The sequence below is a fragment of the Vombatus ursinus genome, unplaced genomic scaffold, assembly GCF_900497805.2.
Source record: "Vombatus ursinus unplaced genomic scaffold, bare-nosed wombat genome assembly UNPS02001287.1, whole genome shotgun sequence".
Taxonomy (NCBI): Eukaryota; Metazoa; Chordata; class Mammalia; order Diprotodontia; family Vombatidae; genus Vombatus; species Vombatus ursinus.
The window spans coordinates 13,051,830-13,074,425 of NW_020941065.1; the positions used below are offsets into that span (position 1 = coordinate 13,051,830).

The following is a 22,596-nucleotide window of genomic DNA, read 5'->3' on the forward strand; positions in this document are numbered from 1 at the left end:
ACACACACACACACACACACACACACACACACACACACACACACACACATATATATATATATATACCATAGACTCATAGACCCACACAGATGTGACACAGAGGCAGACTCAGAGAATAGCAGAGCTGGAGGAAATCTTTGGGATGGATCCTCTCATTTTGGAGTCAGGAAAAACTGAGCTAGAATCTTGTTTTAGACAGTAGTTATATGACAGTGGGCTAGTCACTTTGCCCCTCTCAGACTCAGTTTCCTGATCTGTAAAATAGGGGTAGATAATACAAGCACCTACCTCCCAGGGTTGTTGAGAATCTCAAATGAGATAATATATACAGTGTATTGCTTTTCTTAAAGAATATAAGTGCTAGCAATTATTATTGACATCATATCATTTAGGGCTGTGATCTTAGATGATATCTAACTAAATAAAGCTATTTATTTCAATTCTTTCATTTCTACTGAGAAGAAATTGAGGAAGAGAGAGGGACAGTGACTTGCTTATGGTCCCACAAGTATTTATTAAATGCTTACTATGTGTCAGGCACCGTCTTAAGTGCTGGATATACAAAGAAAGAAGCAAACACAGCCCCCAACCTCAAGAAGCTCACGTTCTAATGGGAAAGACAGCTGCCTACAACTAAGTATATATAAGATGTATAGAAAGTAAATTGAAGGTAATATCGGTGAGAAAAGTATTAGCAGCTAGGGAGAGCAGAAAGAGCAGTTTGAGCTGGATCTTGAAGGAAGCAGCAAAACCAGGATTTGAACCCAGGACCTCTGACTCCAAATCCAAGGCTCTTCTATCCCACCATGCTGAAGAATCAATCACATAATTGGATGAATTCAGGACTCTCTACGTGCAGGATTTGGGTTTCTGGCCACATTGAGCCATCTCAAGTTGATGTGCTGATCAGAAAGGGTGACAAAATGAAAATGTGATGATGTAGGGGACTCCTGGCTGTTTCTTATCCGACTGCTCCCAGGTAACTGGGTATCTCAGAGTCAAAGGGGTCCTCTGAAATGCACTGGTGTTTAATTCATCATAGCAGCATCTCCACAAATTTGAAAATGCCTGCGTGTGATGGATTATTTATTCAGTCTACCGAAGGTGTCTCTGTAACATACAGAGGATCTTCTAATCTGCTTGCTGTTGGGGGTGGGTGTCGGTGTGGGTGGGGAGTTTTAGCTTTGGTAGTTCCCTGGCCTGCTAAAATCACAGACCAGGACAAATAAACAAACAAACAAACAAGACATAGATAAGTTTGTTTATTTATGGATTCCCATCTGAATTCCTTCACTGCTTGTAATGCGAGACTGCTCAGTGTCATGGATAAAGAGCTAGGAAGACTTGGATTTAAATCTCAGCTTAGACCTTTCCTTATTAGCTATGTGAGCCTGGGCCAATCACTTCCTCTCAGCCTCAGTTTCCACATGTGTACAAATGAGGTACTTTCTAGTTCTCAATCTGTAGTCCTACCATGACTTGGCAACCTTTGGGTAGAGAACCAATGACATCGAATGAAGAGCTGGGACACCTCTGCGTGAATGTCTGAGTATTAAATATTTGATTGGAAATTTAGCATTAAACATCCATATGAACAGTTAGTCTTGCAGTCACTATTTATATTGATTAATTTCAATGTTTAAAGTTTTGCTTTCTATTATCCCAGTTAACATATATTCCACCCTTCTCATTATTGTTATTATTATCATTTTGCTTTGTATTTAAGCTTATCTAGATTTCTTTATATACCTTCCTGCCCATCTGACTTGCTTTATAGTATTCCATTCCATTCATGTTAACAGAATTTTTTCTACTATTGGACATTTGGGATACTTTCAGTTTTTAGCAGTTACTGGAAAGGTTGCTATGAAAATCTTCAAACAGTCTTTTTTTTCATTTTTGATTACATTGCTAGGGTTCATCCCTAATTAGCGGAATTATTGGGCCAAAGGGCATGATGATTTTGTAACCTTTACTGTGTACTATGTTTATTATGAACTGTATATCATTCTAAAGAAAAGTTCTGCACCTTGGCAAGTGTACCAGCAATTAATTCTTGTACCTGTTTTTCCACAACCCCACCAGCACTGAGTTTCATTGCTTTTAATTATTTTTGCCTAAATTTGATGGGTTAACCGAGATATTTTAAGGATGAATCTTAACAAATCAAATCTACTCACGAAGCCCAAAAGGAACACAAAAGATGTTGCTGATTCTCATTGTTCTGACTTGAGCTTCTACCAGGACCAAGACCAAGGAGGCATAAGGGCCAGTGTTGGTGTCTTACTAAGTCTAAAATAGTGCTTTAGAAACTCTCCTCTTTTGAGACTGTTGCTGTGGAACCATTTCCCCCAGTGAGGCTGATGGTATAGGTAGGTCCCGATTACTGCAAACAATGAATCCCATGATCTCATGTTTTTGGATTTGTACTATTTGAAGTTATAATTATTTACAATCACCTGCCACCCAACACTCACTTGTGGCTCCAAGAAACTGTGGCATGCACAGAGGGCACACCCAGTAAAACTGCCTCAGCAGGTATGTTAAACCAGGTTGAAGGTAACTGATGGGCCTCAAACCCTTTGGTGAGTTAGGGGGGTGACTACCTCGAGCATGTGAAGACTTTCCAAGGCAGAATGGGTGAATGAGAATAATTTGTTCTGATGGCCACGAAGGTGGAGTGGCTTAGAGCATGGGCAGACATCAAAGATGCCAACATCATCCACTGCATCCCAAGTCATTACCATTCATCTTGACTTGTCTTGCCACTGGACTCTGATGACTCTGGAAGAGAGAAGGAGGCTGACAGCTTTATGCAACTCTACCTCACTTAAATCCAATTCACATGCATGTCAAGGCTTTACCTTGTGATATCACTGGTCCTCCTTGAAAACGAAGGGTGAACAACAACATTTGAAATATGAGCCCTGTTTGTGAATTCTCAGTGACGCATCCTCCCTAAGAATGAAGTTTCTTCCCTGGCTCTGATGTATGTCCAGCTTCAGCATCCTATCTGGCCCCTTGAAGGGCCCTGTCTTTTGCCCATCTTTCATTCAAGCCTACTGGTCCTGCTTTGAGAACTCTCTCTGTCAGATGCTGCTCTGGAGGCCTCCTGAACCGAGAGCAAACAAAGCTGAGGCCAGGAACTAATTGGAGGAGATGGGCGGCTTGACATAATGGTTGGTGTGTCAGTAACTGATGGCTTCTGCTGGAACTGTCCCAGATGAGTAATTACTCATTACGCCGTCAATCCTCCGATCTGTTGTTCCCCGACACAACAGCCTAGGGATGGTGAGGTTACTGTGGGTTTCCAGTGCAGTGTTGAGGAAACAGAATATTGTGGGTGGGTGGTGGTTGTATTCCGTCGGTGTGAGAGAGGGAAGAGGGCCTTTGTGAGGAAAGTTTGGCCCTTGTTCTGTGTGGTACTATAGGGGGAGAACTAGAAACTGTGAGGAGTTCTGCCACAGGCTGGGAACGACATTCACGAGCTGGAGTGTCCTGAGGGGAGCAGCTGGGGTCTCGTAGGACTCTGATTCTACATCTGGGAGGGACCTCAGAGACCACCTAGTTCAACACCCTCATTTTACAGAAGGGGAAACTGAGGCCCAGAGAGAGGAAGGGACTTAGGATTATAGGAGCCTAGGTCCAGAGGGGATCATCTAGTCCCTCTCTCTCATTTTATAGATGAGGAAACCAAAGGCGAGTGTGTTAACCTTGTACTCCCAGGACCTAAGCTGGAACTCCAGTGTGACCAAGACTTACTCCTTGCTTGTGATGGGACCTGGGCAAATCCCTTTACCTCTCTGAGCCTCAGTTTCCTCCTCTGTCAAATGAGGAGCTTGGCTAAGGTGACCTCTCAGCTCCAGATTGAGGATCCTGTGACCCCATGACCAGTCATGACACGCCATTTTATGTCTTGGCTATTGTATCTTAATTTATACAACAATTGGATTAACCAGAGCCCAGATAAAGGGGGCGTTCATTCGGTGAACACACCATACACTGTGTAAGGAGCAGAGAGAGGCCAGATGACAAGAACAGTCAGTCCATCCACTCAGGGTGCATTTCTTGAGCACCTGCCAGCTACTGATTTGGAACATCTTGCATAGGTAGCACGCCAGGTACAGGAGATAACATGGCCAAAAAATTGGATTGAGCCCCTATCCTCGAGAAGCCTGTGCCGTTCTAGTGGAAAGAAGCAAACATATCAACAGAGAAGGAATAGAAAGTATTTACAAAGCAAACATAATTAGGGGGGAGCTGCTTGTGTTGGGTGTTGCCAAAAGACTTTCTCTTGCACTGTCCATTCCTGTGGACCCCTTGGCCAGGGTCACGTATGATGAAGTGCTGCCTGTCATTAATTATCCTGGCTTCTTCCTGTAACTGGACCACATTCATGGCAGACTGTGAGGTTTGGGTTGCAGCTTTGCTACTCGTTGCCATGACTACAGGCAGGACCCCTCTTTCCCCCATTTAATGATAGATCTAGTCGCTGGCCTGGCCCTATGGAAAGTTCTAGGTGAGAATCTCCTTCTTCCTCTGTGTCTGGGATGGGGACAGGCCAGCCATGTGGTGCAGGCTGTGGAATAGACCCAGTCCCACCCACCATCTGAGCCAGGCCTGTGTTTGGAGCCGGGCTTTGCAATTTTCTCGTGCTTTCTCTCATGCAGTAAGGGTCTCCCCCCCTTCTGCCCTTCTCTGATGCCTCGTTGTGACTCTGGAGTGACTCTGGGTTCTCCATGGTAGCTGCCTAAGATCTTAGGATCTTGGGTCTAGAGCCAGAATGCACTTTGAAATCAATTGAGTCCAAACCTCTCATTTTACCAAGGAGGAAACTGAGGCCCAGAGATGTCAAGGGTCTTTAACCAATCATAGGTCTATAGCTGAAAGGTACAGTCACAGTTTATCTCATTTTATAGATGGAGAAACAGGCCACCCACTGATGTCATCCCAAATCTATTGGAGTTTTGGGGTGCTAGGATCAGAGCAAACCCTCAAGGGAGGCCACCCTCCTCAGGTGCACTCTGCCTCACTGCCCTGACTTTGAGGTGCTGAGAAAACCTGGCCTCTGTTCTGTGGAGACATGGTGCTTGAAACTTCACACAGCAATTCTCCATTCTCTGATCTTTCAGTCCCATCACGGGAGGCTGATGGTTCCTCAGTCCATCCCTTCAGCATGAGTGCCTCAGTCTGCAGAGGCCTCAGCTACTTGTCCTTCCTTCCCAAGCCTCAGTCATCTCCAAGGGGCACGTTGGCCTCCACAGAACAGGTGCCACCTCAGCCTTGGGCTCCGACACTATGTCCCCATTGTTTCTCCTTCCTGCAGATTTTTCTTGTTATTGATGCCTTTCAGTTGTGGTGGGCTGTCTTTCCCCTTGCAGAGTTATGGCCCTATCTATTCTGCCCCTGACATCTTTATTACAAACATTTGGGGCTCTACGGAGAGAGTGGCAGCCACCCTTAATCACTCCATTACACCATCGTCCCTTTGTTATATATAGACTTTAATATGTCATATATTAAACAATGGGTCAGCAGAGAAGAGGTGGAGGATTTAGGGCTGGATCCATAAATTCAGCCCACCTGTCAGAGATTAAAAGGAAAAACAAAGCAATATGGCATCGAGGAGGTAGGGGCGGGTGGTTCCTGTTCCCAAGTCCACACATGAATGTCATTACTGAGAAATAAATGCTAAGAGTGGCAAATTCCAAATCCTGGCTGATAACACGCACCCGCTCTTATTGTAATGGGACCAGAGGGACTGGGGAGGAAAGAACAATAGAGGTTAAACTCACTTCCTTGGCAATTCCTAGGGCAATCTGCTAGAAATTGTCTCCACTTGACATCCCCCCACTGCTCTTCTCCACCCCCTCCCATCAGTTGTTGTTGATAAATTTTTGGTTTGTTGATTCTCTGTCAAGGACATGGAAGGTCTAATCTTCTTCCTGGAGCAGGTGACTGAGCAGAGCTGAGAAGGAACTTCCTTCCCTAAGGAGCCTCCAATGCCTGGGATGGCTTGGGTTGGTACCTAAGGCAGAGGAATGGGTTATGTAATCCTTATTCTGAGGTCAGATGGCATTTAAAGGTTATTTTCAGGCTTAGGTCAATGAGTGCTGGGCCTGAAATCAGGAAGACCTGAGTTCAAATCCACCCTTAGACACTTACTAGCTATGTGACTTTAGACAAATCACTTGTCTCAGTTTCCTCATCTGTAAAATGAGAATAATAATAGTTAATAATGAGCTCATAATAGATAATAATGAGAATCAAATGAGATAATAATTGTAAAATGCTTAGCACAGTGCCTGATGCATAATAAGCACTATATAAATGTTAACTATTATCATTTTTGAAAAATGATTTAAAATTAATTTTAAAAATTTTAATTAGATTTTTTCCCTTTTTATTTGTGAAAAACCTGATTGTTGGGCGTGAGGAGACATCAGAGATGTCTTCAAGGGCCTTAACGTAGAAGAGGGATCAAACTTGTTCTGTTTGGCTCCAGGAGGCGAAATCAGGAGTCGGGGGGCGGAGGATTTGAGGAGACTCAATTTTAGCTTTGTCAAGAAAACCATCCTTGCCAATGAGAAGCATCTCTAAGGAAGATGGGCTGCCCAGAGAAGAGGGCAGCCACTTGTCCCAGGAGGGCTTCAAGCAGAGGCTGGATGCACCCTGGTTGGGGATGTGGTAGAGGGAATTGCTTTTTCCTGAATGGGTTTTACCAAGGGGGATCCTGTGACTTTTTCCTAAGACTCGTTCTGTGATCCTGTGATTTCCCAAGATGCCTCCTACATCCCCTGCCATTGAACATTTCCTTGTATTGAAGCAAAACAGGCAAGTAACACAGTGATTGTGTCTGACTCTGTGGACAGCCTTGACATGTCAGTAATTTGGCCAGTCTTTATTCACTGATGGGACGGGTAGATGATGCAGTGGATAGAGCACTGGGTCTGGAGTCAGAAGGACCTGAGTTTAAATCCCAGCCTCAGACACTTACTAGCTGTGTGACCCTAGGCAAGTCACTTTGCCCTATTTGCCTCAGTTTCCTCATCTGTAAAATGAGCTGGAGAAGGAAATGGCAAACCGCTCTAGTATCTTTGCCAAGAAAACCCCAAATGAGGTCATGGAGAGTCGAATATGACTGAAATGACTGAACAACAAGAGAAAAGTGAGGAAGCTGAACCAGGATTGGGATGCAGAGTGAGTGCCCTGGATCACTCTGCCTGTCCTTGAACATATGAGTTTTCTTTCCTTGGTCATGAGTAGGGATGCCAGACTCCTCTATGCCACCATAATTGCATCTATGGACATGGCTGCTTAGTTTTGCTCATCTGGGGTTCATATGGATTGTGGGAATATCAGGGATCCCTCCTTAGAGTGGGGACAGGATGGTGTATCTGATGAAGGGACTTGGTGATAAGGCTGTTTCATGGGAGGATGGGTAGGTCCTTGTATGGGGCTCTGCCACGGGCTCCTGGCTTTAATTTCTAATTAAGTTCATTGTTAGACAAGTTTTAACATTCACTGACATTTGTAGTTTCAAAGACCATTTCACAGAGCTAACTATTTAACAATCATTTATTAAGTCCCTGTCATATGAAACACTGCCTATGCTGGGTGCTAGAGATGCCAAGACAGAATAAATCAATCCCTTCCCTCAAGGAGCTTATAATCCAGCCAGAGGAGACACCATGTGTGTCTGTAGGCAAATATAAAATGTTCAAAATAAATTTGGGGAGAAGGTGCAGCAGCTAAAGGATTAGGAATCAGGAGAAACCAGGAGGATTAGCTGAAGAAGGTAGTGCTTGAGTTGAATTCTGAAGGCACTTGATGGGATCCTAAGATGAGGATGGCATGCATTTCAGACATGAGGGACAGCTAGTACAAAGCATGGAAATGTGAGATGAACTGTCCTGTGTGAGACATGCCAGCTGAGTCAAGGATGGGTTGGAGGGGGGAAAGACTGGAGGAAAGGAGACCAAATAGGAGGTCATCACAGTTGTCCAGGTGAGAGGTGATGAGAGATTGAGCTGGGGGGGGTAGCTCTGTGAGTGGATAGAAGGTCTTCCTGATTCCAGGCCTGATTTGGCCGTCTATCAGAGAGTCGAGGTCACAGGTGAGGTTTGATATCGGTCCCCTGATCCTCCCTCAAAAAGAGTTACCAATCTTGTCATTGTGACATCCTAGGCCATGACCAATGCCCCTGCCCTGAGTTCTAGTCCCAGCAGGGCTGCTAAGAAGCTTTGTGACCTTGGAGTAGAGGATCCCAGAATTAGTCCTTGGAGGGATTGTTGGAAGAAGCCATAGGATTTTTAGAGCTGGAAGGGGCCTTAGAGATCATCATTTTACAGATGTGGAAACTGAGGCCTGGAAATGTGTAGTAACTGGCCAAGGTCATGCAGTTAGTAAGCATCTGAAGCAGAATCAGAGTTCCAGTCTTCCTGAGTCTGGGTCCAATGCAGGAAGCATCTCCCACTTTGGCAAAGTGTCAGCTTGTAGGACCCTCAGTTTCCCTTCTGTATAAAATGAGGGAGTCCAGTTTTAAAATTCTGTGGTTTCTCTCAACAGTCCTGTGAGGCAGGCAGGATTGATATTCTAAGTTCTATTTCACAGATGAAGAAGCTTGGGTCCAGACAAGGAAGAAAATGCCTTGTCCAAGGTCCTGACCTCAAGGCCAGCAGGCACTAGAGGAGACAGGACTTGGTGCTTTGCTTCCAGGATGACCCCCCAGGCTGCTACCAAGGACAGCTGACCCTAGGAGGAGAGGAAGCCCTTGCTTAGGAGGTGGTGGGCTCCTCCCTGCAGAGGCTGGTTGGCTTGTCCAGGATGTTGCTGAGGGGATCATGTCTGGGGTGGACAAGAGGACCCATCAGGTCCCTTCTCACACCAAGATTCTATGATATCACCATGCATGTGAACAAGTCAAGTGATATATAAAATGCTTTGTAAACACAAAAGCCCCATCTAAATGTCAGCAATTACAATGATTATGCATTGACATTTAGCTAATGGTGCAGGGCAGCATGTGATGCCACGCCCACGTGAACAGTTCCTTCACGGGAATTTTTCCAGGGTGTGGTCTCAGGGATGCTCAAGGGTCCTGGGGCCCATCCCTTGCTGATCTCTGTAGCTCTGCCCTGGTGCATGGCTTTTGAAAACCTTCCTTGTGGTTAATTGATTTCTTCAGGAGGCCCTTGGGAGAGGGCGAAGCATGAAACTCTTAGAATCAAGGATTTCAGTACTGGAAAGAGGAGTGCTGAGGTATGGGAGAGTGGTCTAGGAGAGATTTTTCTGGAAGGGAGGCCTCAGTGGAGAAGGTGAGGGAGGGAGGGAATAGGCATTTATATAGACCCATATGTGCCCGGAACTTTACAAATATGATATCATTTGAGCTTCACAACAACCTTATGAGGTAGGTGTTATCCCTATGAGGCAAACAGAGGTTAAGTGACTTGCCCAGGGTCACAAAGCTAGTGAGTGTCTGAGGTGGGATTTGAACTCAGGTCTTCCTGACTTGAGGCCCCATGCTCTGTCTATTGTGCCAGCTGCCTAGGCAGTCACCAGCCAGGGCAACAGAAAACCACTGGTTGCCTGGGAATTTAGATACTGAACGGAAGGTGAACTTTACATGAAAGGCAGTGTGGCTTAGAGAAGAGAGTCCTGGACCAGAAACCAGGAAGATCTGGGTTCAGATCACACCCATGAAACTTACTGTGTGACCCTTGGCAAGTTGCTTAACATCTCCGGGCCTCAGTTTTTTTATCTGTAAGATGGAGATCATAACGCTCGTAGCGGGACAGCTAGGGGCCACCGTAGTGCACAGAGTGCCAGGACTGAAGTCTGGAAAACCCATCTTCCTGAGTTCAAATCTGACCTCAGACATGTACTAATTGTGTTACCCTGGGCAAGTCTCTTAACCCTGTTGATCTCAGTTTCCTCATCTGTAAAATGAGCTGGAAAAGGAAATGACAAACCATTTAGCCAAGAAAACCCCAAATGGGGTCACACAGAATTGGACATGACTGAAAAATGACTGAACAGCAACCATGCTTGTAGTAATTACCTTACATCGCAGGGATCTTGTGAGACCCAAATGAGATCATTTAAATCAGCACAGTTTGAGGACTTTCAGGCTCTCTATAAAAGTCAGTTGTTGTTTGTCATGGTTTTGCTAAGGTGTCCTTAGCTAAAGTTAGATGTTCTGTGCCTGTGATGGAGTAGGCTATCAGGCTCAGGGCTGAGGACTGTCTATAGGTGCTCTCCAATATAGAAATGTAAGAGGATAGACTTAAAACAGAAAGGGACTCAGAGGGCACCTGGCCCAGCCCTCTGATTTTCCAAAAGAGTAGCTAGAGAGGCTAGTGACCTGCCCCAAGTCATACTGATGGTAAGCGGGAAAGGGAGGAATATGAAAGACATGGGGGTGCACGAGCACATGCTCATGGTCCCATACTCTGCTGGCTGAGAAAATCCTTTGGAAGCCATTGAGTGGTCCTTCCCAGGGCTCTCGGCCAGTCTGGGAGCAGCTAGCTCCCTAATTCCTCCTGAGGCTCTCCCCTTTGGCTCATGTGGTGTGACTGTGAGCTGCCTAAAGTTAGACCCGGGGCCCCAAAGAGCCCCAATGTCTTCAGGTTCAGCCCCTCAGCCAGTTCCCATAGTCTTCCTCTGTCATCCCTGTGGTCCTCCCCTCTTTCGTCCACAGATCTCTTGCCTTAACAGACTGGATCTCTCCTAATAGACTTGTAGCAAGGTCTTTGGTGCCCACATCACGTTCTCATCTGCCTTAATTGTTTTCCACAAGTGCTGATGAGGGTAGAAATGTGAGGCCCAGGTAGCCGTGACAAACTCCTCACTTCTTAGGGCTTCTAATTAACGGTCATTAAGATGTTGTCTTCTGGATATGGAGGGAGCAGGAAGTCGGTGATTCTGGGGAGTGCGAGGGATGAAAGAAGACTTCACGGTGGGTGTTTTCTTATGTTTTGTACCCTTTGCCCCCTGGGGGACCAGCCGGATTAGCTTCCAGAATCCTACCTGTCCTCAAGCCCTGGACCTGCCCCAAGAGGAAGAAGGAAGGCCCTGGATGGAGCTCTGGGTGTGTCCTCAGAAGACCCGTATTCAAATCTCAGTTCTGTTCCTCACGACCCATTGGACCTCTGGCTAGTCATTTCAATGTCTGTGAGCCTCAGTTTCCTCATCTAAAAAATGAGGAGGTTGACCAGAAGGCCTATCAGGTTCCTTCTGCCTTGAAATGTATGTTTCTAGGAGGCAGGATTTTTTTTTTAAACTTTGTATTTCCAGTGTGTAACACAGTGCCTGGTACACATAGTGAAAGTTTGATGAATACTTGTCAACTGACCGACTGCTACCGCTGAGATGCAGAAACCGAGAGTGTCAGAGCTGAGGGGGTCTTAGAACAGGGAATATCAGAGCTGGAAAAGGACTTAGAACAGGGGATGTCAGAGCTGGGAGGGGCCTTAGAACAGAGGATGTTAGAGCTGGGAGGGAGCTTAGAGATCATCTTATCCAATTCCCTAATTTTAAAGAGAAAATAACAGAGGACCAGGGAGGAGTGATTCTTCCAGGGTCGCCCTCATCGGAGGATCACTTGAGGGGCATGGTGGTCTTTGGTCTGGAGAAGAGCAGAATTGGTGAAGTTGGTGACTGCCCCAGAGAAGAAGGATGAGCCTTGTGGTGCCTGGCGGGAGCAATGGGGTGAAAGCTGTGAAGAGACTTCTTGAGGATGCTGGGAGAGGCTTCCTAGCCATAGGCGCTATCCCAACAATGCCTGGGCAGGCTCATTCGGGCAGTGGGCTTCTCCTCCCTGAAGACCTTTCATCCACTACTGCAGGCCTCTTTGTCATGTGTGGGTTGGTGAAGAGGGGATTAGGGCTCTGATACAGGTTGGACTATATGACCAGGCAGGTACCCTCCAGCCCTGAAATTCTGCGCTGCCATGGGGCTCACAAGCCCAAGCAAGCAACCAGCTTGGGATGATGGGAGCCGGTGGGATGGTTCCCCAGAGTCATGAATCAGAGCTGAAGGCAGAGCAAGGACTGAAACCTGGAGTGGAGGGTGATGAAGGTCAGCCTCTGGGGCAAGAGAGGTCAAGGTCAGTCTGAACCTGCTACTAGGAAAGGCGGAGGGCAGGGATAGACTTAGCCCTTGCTCACCTCCCAGATCTGCAACCTGGGGGAACTCCAGCCAAGCAACGTCAGTGCTTGGTGCCTCAATTCCCCTATCTGTAAAAAAGACTGGTAATTTGGAAAAGATGCTGATCGTTTGGAGTAGATCTGTGATATTTCATCCGCAGAGGGTTACTCTGGCCATTTCAGGCCACCTCCTCCACTGCAACTTAGTCTCAGATTCAGAGGGTTGTCTAGGGCACAGAGAGGTTATGTAAATTGTGCAGTGTCACGCAGCCTTATGCTTCTGAGGCGAGACTCAAACCCGGGACTTCCTGACTCTCTACTGCACTGCAGTAAAAATAATGATAATGCTACTACTATTATTACTAATTAAGTACCTAGGTGGTGACGTGACCAGAGGACTGGGCCTAGAGTTGAGAAGATCTGAGTTCAAATCCTGTCTCTGACACTTAACTAGAAGTGTGACCCTAGGCGAGTCATTTCGCTGCTGTCTGCCTCAGTTTCCTCATCTGTAAAATGGGGATGATAATAGCACCTGCTTCTCAGGGATGTTGTGAGGCTCAAAGGAGGTAATAACTGTAAAGCTCTTAGCACAGTGCCTGGCACACAGGAGGTGCTACATGAAGACTTATCCTTCCCCCCTTAATATTATGTATTAGGAGGATGATACATCATCATCACCATCACCATCATCATCATCATCATCACAATAACAACAACAATCTGGAAGGAACCTTAGAGGTAATTTCCTCCAAACCCCTCATTTTACAGATGGGGGCTCTGTGGCCAGATAGCTTCTTACTGGCTTGTCTAAGTCCACACAGGCAGTAAGGAGCGGTGTTGAGATTTGAACCCAGGGCTTCTGATTCCAGGGCCAGTGTTCTTCCTGCTGAACCTCATTACCTTTGCTGACTTTCTCATTTACACAGTACTTTGAGAGTGACAAAGCGCTCTGTGTACATTTCTCATTTGAGTCTCACACCAAGCCTGCCAGGTAGGTACCACTTTAGTTCATTTGATGGAAGAGGAAACTGAGGCACAGACAGGGGCGTTGGCTTAACTCTATGGACATCCAGTGGAGAAGTGTTGAAAGAAGCATTTGAACTCAGGTCTCCATGACCCCTAACCAAGGGATGGCTAAAGTTCCTTCCAGCTCCGGGATGCTGGTTCCTGCGAATGAAAGCTGCAGGGTCTCAAGCTGGTGTGATTCCTACTGTGTGCCTCCCTGACAGGGGATCCCTCTCCTCCAGGTCCAGCTGCTTGGATGGTTGGCGCCCAGGCAGGAATCTGGGGGCCAGGACCAGGCTCGTCCTGGGGGAGCAGACAAGGATGAATTGGGCAGCGTCTTTCCATATTGAATTGTCCACTGAATCAGAACTGCCACCGTAAGACATGCACAATTATTCTTTTAAAATGTCTGTGTTGGCAGCGGGGCTCTGGGAGAAGGGCCCTTGGCCTGAAGCAGCAGCAGCATCAGGGTGAGGGGAGTGAGTGTAGACTCCAGTGGGCTAGCCCCTTTCATATCTAGTATGAATTTATGCAGTGTTCCCCCAAACCCTGTGTGGTAACAGAACACCCATTTTATTGATGAGCTAATCAAGGCACAGAGATTTACGTAAAGGCACAGAGCTAGTTAGTCCGTGTAACACCCTGGCCCATGGCCCCATCCATTAAGCACACTACCTTTCATCCAGACAACCTAGTCATGGATCTGGAGTGAGAGGTTCCTCAGAGACATTGAGCACAAGCCCCTCATTTTACAGATGTAAAAATGGAACAGTAATAGTGCTTGCCCTCAAAGAGCTTACAGTCTAACCCAGGGAGACAATATGTGTACATATTTGTATTCAGTTGTTTTTCAGTCATGTCTGACTCTTTGTGACCCCATGTGGGGTTTTCTTAGCAAAGATACTAGAGTGGTTTGCCATTTCCTTCTCCAACTCATTTAACAAATCAGGAAACTGAGGCAAACAAGGTTAAATGACTTGCCCAGGATCACACAGGTAGTAAGTGTCTGAGGCCGGATTTAAACCTAGGTTTTCTTGACTCCAGGCCTGGCACTCTACCCACTGCACCACCTAGCTGCCTCTGTGTATGTGTATATGTGAAATATACACATATATATGTAGAAATACACACACATGTATGTGAGTATATATCATATATGTATGTGTGCATATATTATATATGTATATGTCTGTGGAGAGAAAGAGAGAGGGACTGAGAGAGAGGCACATATAAAATATATGCAGTGATTTAGGAAGGGGCCACTGGGAGAAATCTGGAAGGCTTCCTGCAGAAGGTATAACCTGAGCAGAGCATTGGAGGAGGCAGGGATTCTCAGTCAGAAGTGGGGAGTCAATGCCTTCCAAGCACAGGGGACCTCACTGGGCCAGAGGGACAATGAGAAGGCCAGTCTGGCAGAATGGTAGTGTGTGTGCATGGGAGTAAGGTACAAAATCTTACTGCAATTTTAAGCCATTAAAACTTAGTCCAATCCCCAGTTTTGGCCAATATAGAGAGTGTGACATCCTATATCATAAAACTGGAAAGGAGTCAGGTGGTGAAGGGCTTTAAAAGATAAAGCGAGGAGCTTTTGTCTGATCCTAGGGACCACTGGTGTTTGTGGAGTTAGGGGAGGGACATGGGCAGAGCTTTGCTTTAAGAAAATCCTTTTGGCAGCTGTGTGGAGGATGGGCTGAAGAGAGGCAGGGAGACCCATTAGGAGACTGCTGCAAAAGTTGAGGCAAGAGGTGGCATGGGTCTGAACAGAGAGGTGCCTGTGTGCTTAGCAGGAAGCTGACCATGGTGAGAAATAGCTTAGATACAGGATTTATTTTGGCAAATGATTGGATAAGCAAGGGGGGGGGAGGGGAGGAGTGGAAGAGGACCGGGGAGTTGTCAAGCTAGGAGAATGGGATGCCTTTAACCCATGACACTACTCTCTGGGCTTCAGTTGCCATATCTATGTAATGGGGCTAAAAGTACCCACAGAAGGGGATTTGGGGGAATGGGACAGTGGAAGTGTACATTCAAATCCTGGCTCATATGCTCACTTGACCTGTATGATCGTTCATGTGGCCAACCAGTCCCCCTCTCTGGGCATGTTTCCCTACCTGAAAACAGAGGGGATTGGGCTAAATGACCATGACAGTCCCTCCCAGCTCTAAATCTAGGGTCATATGAGGACCAGAAGGCAAAGGGTGTCAGGAGGATAAGATGCACCAAGTGGGGAGGGGGCATAAACCTCCTTGGGTGGTATGCAGCAAGGGATGAAAAGGAATTAGGGAAGGAATGATTTTGTGTGTGTCACAGACCCCTTTGGCAATCTTGGGAAGACTATGGATCCCTTCTGAGAATAATATTTTTAAATACATAAATTAAAATCTTAGGATTACAAAGGAAGTCAATTATATTGAAATGCAGTTATCAAATTTAAAAAAATGAGTTAACCTAGCCTAGGTTAAGAGTCCCTGATTAGGGATATATGCTTAGGACCATCATCCATCATCTTTCTTCTCCAAGGAGGATGACCAATTTCAGGGTCCCTTTCTCCTCCACTCTTGGAATTCTGAGATGCATGGATAGAGGAGGCAGCAGTCCTTGAGAGATAAAGAAGTCCGTTCATAAAATGGAGAGTGATATGCCAGCGTCACCACTGAGGCTGGGAGAGAATAATAGCTTGGCTATTAATATGAGTGGGAGACTGCTGTAATGGATGGCAATTGAGCTAAGGCAATTGAGCTACCAGCAGGTTGAGAGAGGGAGCCTCTTTCCCCCATACTCAGCATGTTAAGGGAAAAAAAGACCCAACAAATTCAAAATGAAAATCAAGCAAGCTCTACGAGTGGATGAAAGTCTTAGGAATTGTGAGCACAAATCCTCTTTTCTTTCTCCTATTCTTTCTTCCTGCTCTCTTTACCTTCTCCTTCCCCCTCTTCTCTCATTCCTTCTCTCCTGCCTACTTCTCCACCCATTCTCCTCTTTCTTCTCTCATTACCTCTCTCCTGCCCTCTTTCCATCTAGTTTCCTTCCCTCCTTTCCTTATCTTTCCCCTCTTCTCTCATTCCCTCTCCCCTCTTCTCTCATTCCCTCTTCCCTCTCTCCTGCTTTCTCCAACCATTCTCTTTCTTCCCTTGTATTCTCTTTTCTCTTCTTCTCTAATTCCCTCTCTCCTGCTTATTTCTCCATCCATTCTCCTCTCCTTCTCTTTCCCCCTTTCCTCTCATTACCTCTCTCCTGCCTCCTTTTCCATCTAGTTTCTTTCCCTCCTTTCCTTCTCTTTCCCCCTCTTCTCTCATTCCCTCTCCCCTCTCTCCTGCTTTCTCCATCTATTCTCATTCTATTCCCCTCTCTTCTTTCATTCCTTTTCTTTTGCCCGCTTCTTCATCTATTCTCTTTCCTCTTCTCTCATTACCTCTCTCCTGCCCTCTTTCCATCTAGTCTCTGTCTCTCCTCTCCTTCTCTTTCCCTCTCTTCTGCTTCCTCCACCAATTCTCCTTCTCTTTCCCCCTCTTTTCTCATTCCTTCTCTCCTGCTCACTTCTCCATCTATTCTCTCCTCCCCTTCCTTTCCTATTCTCTCTCTTTTGCTGTTTCTCCTCCCTCACCTTTCTTGTCCCCCTTCTCCCTGCCATGACTGCTTCTCTATCTCACTAGTATACCCCTTCACACTTCCTGTTGCCTCTATGCTTAGACAGAGTGTGATTCTGGAGATTTCAGTAACCCTGGATCTGACCATTTTCCGCAGGGAGCTGGTTCTGTGTTAACTCCTTTCAGCAGGACCTGCCCGGTCACTGAGCTTGACCTTCCAGAGGGATAGCGTTGTGTGGGATATGTTCATGTGGCTTGAGGGGAAGAGGGTTATAAGGGTGATGGATGAAAAGAGCTTTTGCTTTCCTCCCATCAAAGTTAGCACTCAGACGAGCAGCTCTCAGATGAATTCTGGTGCTGTTACTATAATTCTAAAGTAGCAATCATGTGAAAATAGGAGAAATTGAATTTCTCTCGCCCACCCACTCCTCCTAGCTGTTACCTACACAGCTGGATGCTGGAAGCACAGATGGGCCTCTATCAAATTCTAATATTTAGAGGCTCAATGGACCACAAATATAAAGCTGGAAGGGACCTTAGAGCTCATCTCATCCAACCCTGCTCATGTTAACAGATGAGGAAACTGAGGCCCAGAGAGAGGAGATAACTTTTTCAAACTCATCCAGTTAGTAAGTGGCAGAGGCCCTCTGACTTCCAATCTTTCCAGGTCTTTCCCTGGCATCAGACTGCCCCCAAAAACTTTGATTCTAAAGCTGGGGAAGACCTCAATATAGTGGACAGGGCATTAGATTTGGAGTCAGGAAGACTCAGTTTCAAATCTTGCCTGGGATAGCTGCTGTGGGAGCTGGGCAAATCCCCTAATCTCTCCAGGCCTCAGTTTTCTCATCTGTAAAATGAGGATAATAATAGCATTTGCTTCACAGGATTGTGAAGATCCAGTAGATAATGTATATTAAAGTATTTAAAGGCTGAGGAAGAATGTTAACCATTATTATATAAACTCTAGCCACATTATTATTATGTCTATGCTTCCAAGGGAATGGCTATGCATGGACTATGTTTTTCCCTCAGAGGGATCATGGATACATTGGATACATGGATACATGCATACATAGGCCAAAGAGGACTTCGGTGCCTTGATGCTCAGCTGTTGTTGCAAAATCTGAAGCTTCTGACAGAGGTTGTCCCCTCTGCCCTAAGCCTATGTCCACTCTAGTCACATTGACCTTTGGAACTCTCTTGCTCAGGGGATTTGCTTTGTATTGATGCTCAAAGGGTCCCCAGGGGCTATTAACCATATAGATCAGTAAGCAGAATAACTTTTATTTAAAATTAATTTACATTACTAGAGTAATCTGTCTATATATTGATTGATGAATTCACACATCTAATTTAGTGAAACATTTTTTCTCCTAGTCTCTGAAAATAACCACTAAGTATTCAGCCAAGATCCATTCAGTCCAGCTATGGTCCCACTGCTCTTATTTCAGGAATAGCAACTGCTGATTCTGTCTGTGACTTCCAATAGCTCAGCCAGTCACATGAAGGTCATAGCAACCGGAATGAGAAAGCTCTCTGTTTGAAGGTGTTAGTATTGTGGTGGGATTCACCTCCAAGCATGGGCTATTCTGGGCCACAATGATCTGTTCCTATTTTTTCTTCTGTAAGGAGAAGACCACATCCAGGGATGTTCCATTTGAATTATAGTCAGTCAACAAATATTTATTAAGTGCTTACTATGTGCCAGGCACTGTACTAAGGGCTGGAGATACAAAGAAAGACAACAAACATGGCGCCTGCCCTCACAGGGCTCACATTCTAATGAGGGAGACCTCAAACATAGTAGTGTGTGTATGTGTGTGTGTGTGTGTGTGTGTGTGTGTGCAGGAAAATGGAAAATGGGGAATATTTATGTTTCCCCATATGTCCCATGGGGACAGTGCTTATATTTGTCACGAGTGATTTGGAGAGTCCAAAGCCCAGGTTGAGAGTGACCTTGCACAGTATTAAGGGAGTTGGGGTGAGGGGATTCTAATGGGCTTGACTGAAGAATATTTTATATTTTTTTTTGTTACATGAGGTACCATGGCCAAAGAGTTCATCCCCAAATGGTCAACTCAGGGGTGATGAGTCCCTCTGTGCTTGGCTAGGTTGGTCCTTGGAAAACAGACATAATTTGTTGACAGGGCCCTAGTTGGTGAGTTCAAGTCACCCAGAGGTCAATGGGGAGGTGCATGGTGTGTGTAAAGAGGCTACATCATGTGATCAACCAAAAATTATATAAGAGAAGCACTGTGAAGGATGTTATTAGAGAGATATATGACTAGAAAAGAGAGTGGGCGAGGGGAAGAGGCAACCTGTAGAGAGATGACGTGTTTCTTTGGTATCCAAGGGACGTAGGAAAAGACATCCAACATGGTGGAGGGCCCATTGGAGTGGGACATGGGTTATGCTCTGTGTGATTTGAGGACATACCTACAGCTAATGGGATCATTGATCAGCATGAATCAGAAATAACAATAACAACAACTGACCCTCATATCCCTTCCTGGTTTGCAGAGTCCTTTGTACAAATGTTCTCAACAACTGTACCAAGGAGGCCCAGGCAGCGGTGCTGAGAACACAGCCACTTGGATCACCAGAAATCACTACTGTGGCCCCCGGGCATCACTCCCGTCTTTTCGGCATTTTTTAGGCCAAAGAGCCATGAGCTGAGCAAAAGACATCGGTGGGCTTTTAGCAGCCTGGTGTAGTGTCTCCGCGGCATTTTTTAACATCAAGCTCTCAGATGTTTATGGACATTTTTGAAGTGCCCGTGAGACAGGAGTGGAAATCAAAGCCCTAGCTAGTCAACACAGACAGGTGAAGTAGTTCTGAGCCATGCTTTCCATCCTGCAAACCTGGCCATGAGATTTAATCGGGAGAAGAACCCTCGGTGAAACATTCTCTCACTTCTTTTGTTGTTGTTCGGTTGTTTCAGTTGTGTCTGACTCTTCTGACCCCATTTCTGGTTTCCTTGGCACAGATACTGGAAGGGTTTGCCATTTCCTTCTCCAGGATCATAGAGATCAAAGGGATCAGAGAGGTCATTGAGTCCAACTCTCTTATTTTACAGATGAGGAGACTGAGGTCAGGGAAGAGAAGTGATTTGCTCAAAGTTTACAGATTGATGGCAAGTGTTAGAGGATTTGAACTCAGGTCCCCTGACTTTAGAACATGTGTTATTCCCATTGCTCTCTACTGGGGGCCAGGAAGAAATGCTTGTATGAGAGTGAATCTACCAATAAATATGGTGCCATATCTTCTTCTCTGTTATGGAGAGGGCTGTGACTGACTGACTGCCTTTCTTAGAGGTGAAGGCTCAAGTCAGGCTCACAGAATCAGTGTGGGAAGGCTGGGAGAGAAGGGAGGATCCCCAAAGGTCAATGATGGGGGCATCTGTTCTGGGTGTCATGGCTGACTCTTGGCTCTCCTCCTTGTCCAGTTGGCAGGAAGCAATTTATGCGATTTGAATGGGCCAACTATGCCGCCGAGGTGCTGGGCTGTGAGTACGAGGCATTGACCACTGCTGTCTTCAAACACCACCTCCAACACATCATCCAGCAGGCAACGTCCAGGCTGAACCAACCCAACCACGAGGAGGAGCCTGATGTGGGTAAGTGATCTTCATGTGCCGGTGCGGTCTTCTTCCAGCCAGATGTGGGCAGGTGGTCTCCATGGATCTGTGCAGTCTTCTTCTAGCCCTAGAGCCCAATACTATGCATCCACATGGGTTGGGACCAGGAACTATCTGGTTGTACGAAACTCTGGGGAGTGTAGAGAAGATAGATGTTTCTCTATAGGAAGGGTTTGGCTGGGACAGAAGAGACACGCTGGCTTCAGAGCCAACCCCCTTCCCCATTTTACAGATGAGGAAAAATGGCTCAGCAGAAATGACTTACCCAAGGTCACCTAGCTAGTAAGTGTCCGAATCAGGATCTGAATGCAAGTCCACTATCTTTCTCTTTCCTATTTAGCTCCAAGATCTGGACAAACCAGAGGTCCAGCTAGCAATGGATGGATCAATGAGAAAGATGATACTTTCTTGAACCCTGAACCAACCCCTCTGCCTAGATTCTTGCTAGATTTGCTTCATGTCCCAGGCTGGGGTGCTCAGAGTACCAGGCCTGGAGTCAGGCCTGAGTTCAAATCTAGCCTCAGACACTTCATTAGCTGTGTGACCCTGGGCAGGTCACCTCACCCTGTTTGCCTCAGTTTCCTCATCTGTAAAATGAGCTGGAGAAGGAAATGGTGAACCACTCTAGTATCTCTGCCAAGAAAACCCCAGATGGGGTCATGAAGGGTCAGATACGACTGAACAACAACAACCTAGATAGATTTGGAAGCAGTGTGTGTGTGTGTGTGTGTGTGTGTGTGTGTGTGTGTGTGTGTGTGAGACAGAGAGAGACAGAGAGACAGAGAGACAGAGAGCATGCTTTATGGCTTACAAAACATTTACCTCCTGAATTTGGAAGGAAAATGAATCTCAGAGCAGGGAAGTGACTTGCTCAGGGTCACATAGCTAGTTGGTCAGTGTCTGAGCTGGACTTCCTACCTAGATTCTTAGTCTTTGAGTCCGGTGATCTTTCCACTTCTCCATATAGTAGCAAGGCTCTCTGTGCCTCAGTATCCTCATCAGTAAAAGGAGAAGGTTGGCCTTGATGCCTTCTAAGGTCTCTTCTAGCTCAGGGACCCCAGTAATACATCCCTACTCCCCCGGGGTTCACCCTTCCCCATACACCAGCCCTCCCATGGGGTCAGGCTGCATTTTGCAAAGTTGAGATGTGAATGCTAAAGCATCTTGACTCAGGGTGTGGTGGTGTCCCTGGGGCAGCAAAGAATGAGCCCAAACCATGCCATGGGTGGGAAGCCACATGGGTGTGATCAGCTCCATCCTGCTGGCCATGGAAGGTGCTGAGGAACCTCTCTGTTATGGCGCCAGGGATGTAGGGGTGTGTTTTTAATGCTCCTTCTAATATGGAGGCTGGAAACTGTGCCCCTAAATGAACCTCCTTGGCTTCTCCAAACCATGGCTTGGGAGTGAAATTTCAAATCCAGATTTGAGTTGAGTATCTTTGATTCAGGTTGGACAAGCCAGGTGCTCCTGGGGCTTGGGGCAGCAAGTTCTTCCTGAGATTCATAGGACTGTAAGATTTAGAGCTAGAAGCAGGCTCTAGAGACTGCCCCGGTACAAGCCCTTCCTTTGACGGATGAGGAAACTGAGGTCCAGAGAGGGAAAGCCATTTGTCTCAGAGACACAGCTAGCGAGTGTCAGAGCTGGGATTTGAACCCTGGTCCAGAGATTCCAAATTCAGCCCTCTTTCCCCTAGAGCCCCAAGTAATCAGAGGCCTTTCCCATTTTGCTCTCTGGTTGGTGGCTCTTTGTGTGGGCCGGTCCTTTAGGTCATTCCATCCTGCTTTGGGGGCTTGCCTTTCCTTGTGAACAAAGGTCAAGGAACTGCAGAATCCATCTACTCCAAGCCTCCCATTTCACAGATGTAGAAACTGAGGCCCAAAGATCACTGAAATAGTGAGCACCTGAAGTAGCATGTAGTCCCAGGTACTCTGGCTTCCAATCCAGTGTACCTTAACTGCAGGGTGCTGCCTCCCTTCTGCCCCCTGAGTCTACCACCACAGCACCATAATTGTGCTCAGTTTTCTTGGTTGCTGAGAACCTTGAAAGTAATTCTAGAAAATGGTACATGGAGCTAGAAAAGCCTTAGAACAGGGGATGTCAGGGCTGGGAGGAAACTTAGAACAGGGAAGGTCAGAACTGGGAGGGGCCTTAGAACAGGGGATGTCAGAGCTGGAAGGGGCCTGAGAACAGGGGATGTCAGAGCTGGGAGGGGCCTGAGAAC

The 22,596-nt window shown here is 46.4% G+C and overlaps 1 protein-coding gene across 1 annotated transcript in view; it reads left to right on the plus strand.

The window, feature by feature from the left end:
* Positions 1-22,596, plus strand: part of MYO18B (myosin XVIIIB) — a 352,079-nt gene that overhangs the window by 83,481 nt on the left and 246,002 nt on the right. The window contains exon 12 of the mRNA XM_027862330.1: positions 20,184-20,354. Within this exon, the coding sequence (XP_027718131.1) occupies positions 20,184-20,354 (171 nt within the window). The remainder of the gene's footprint in view (positions 1-20,183; positions 20,355-22,596) is intronic.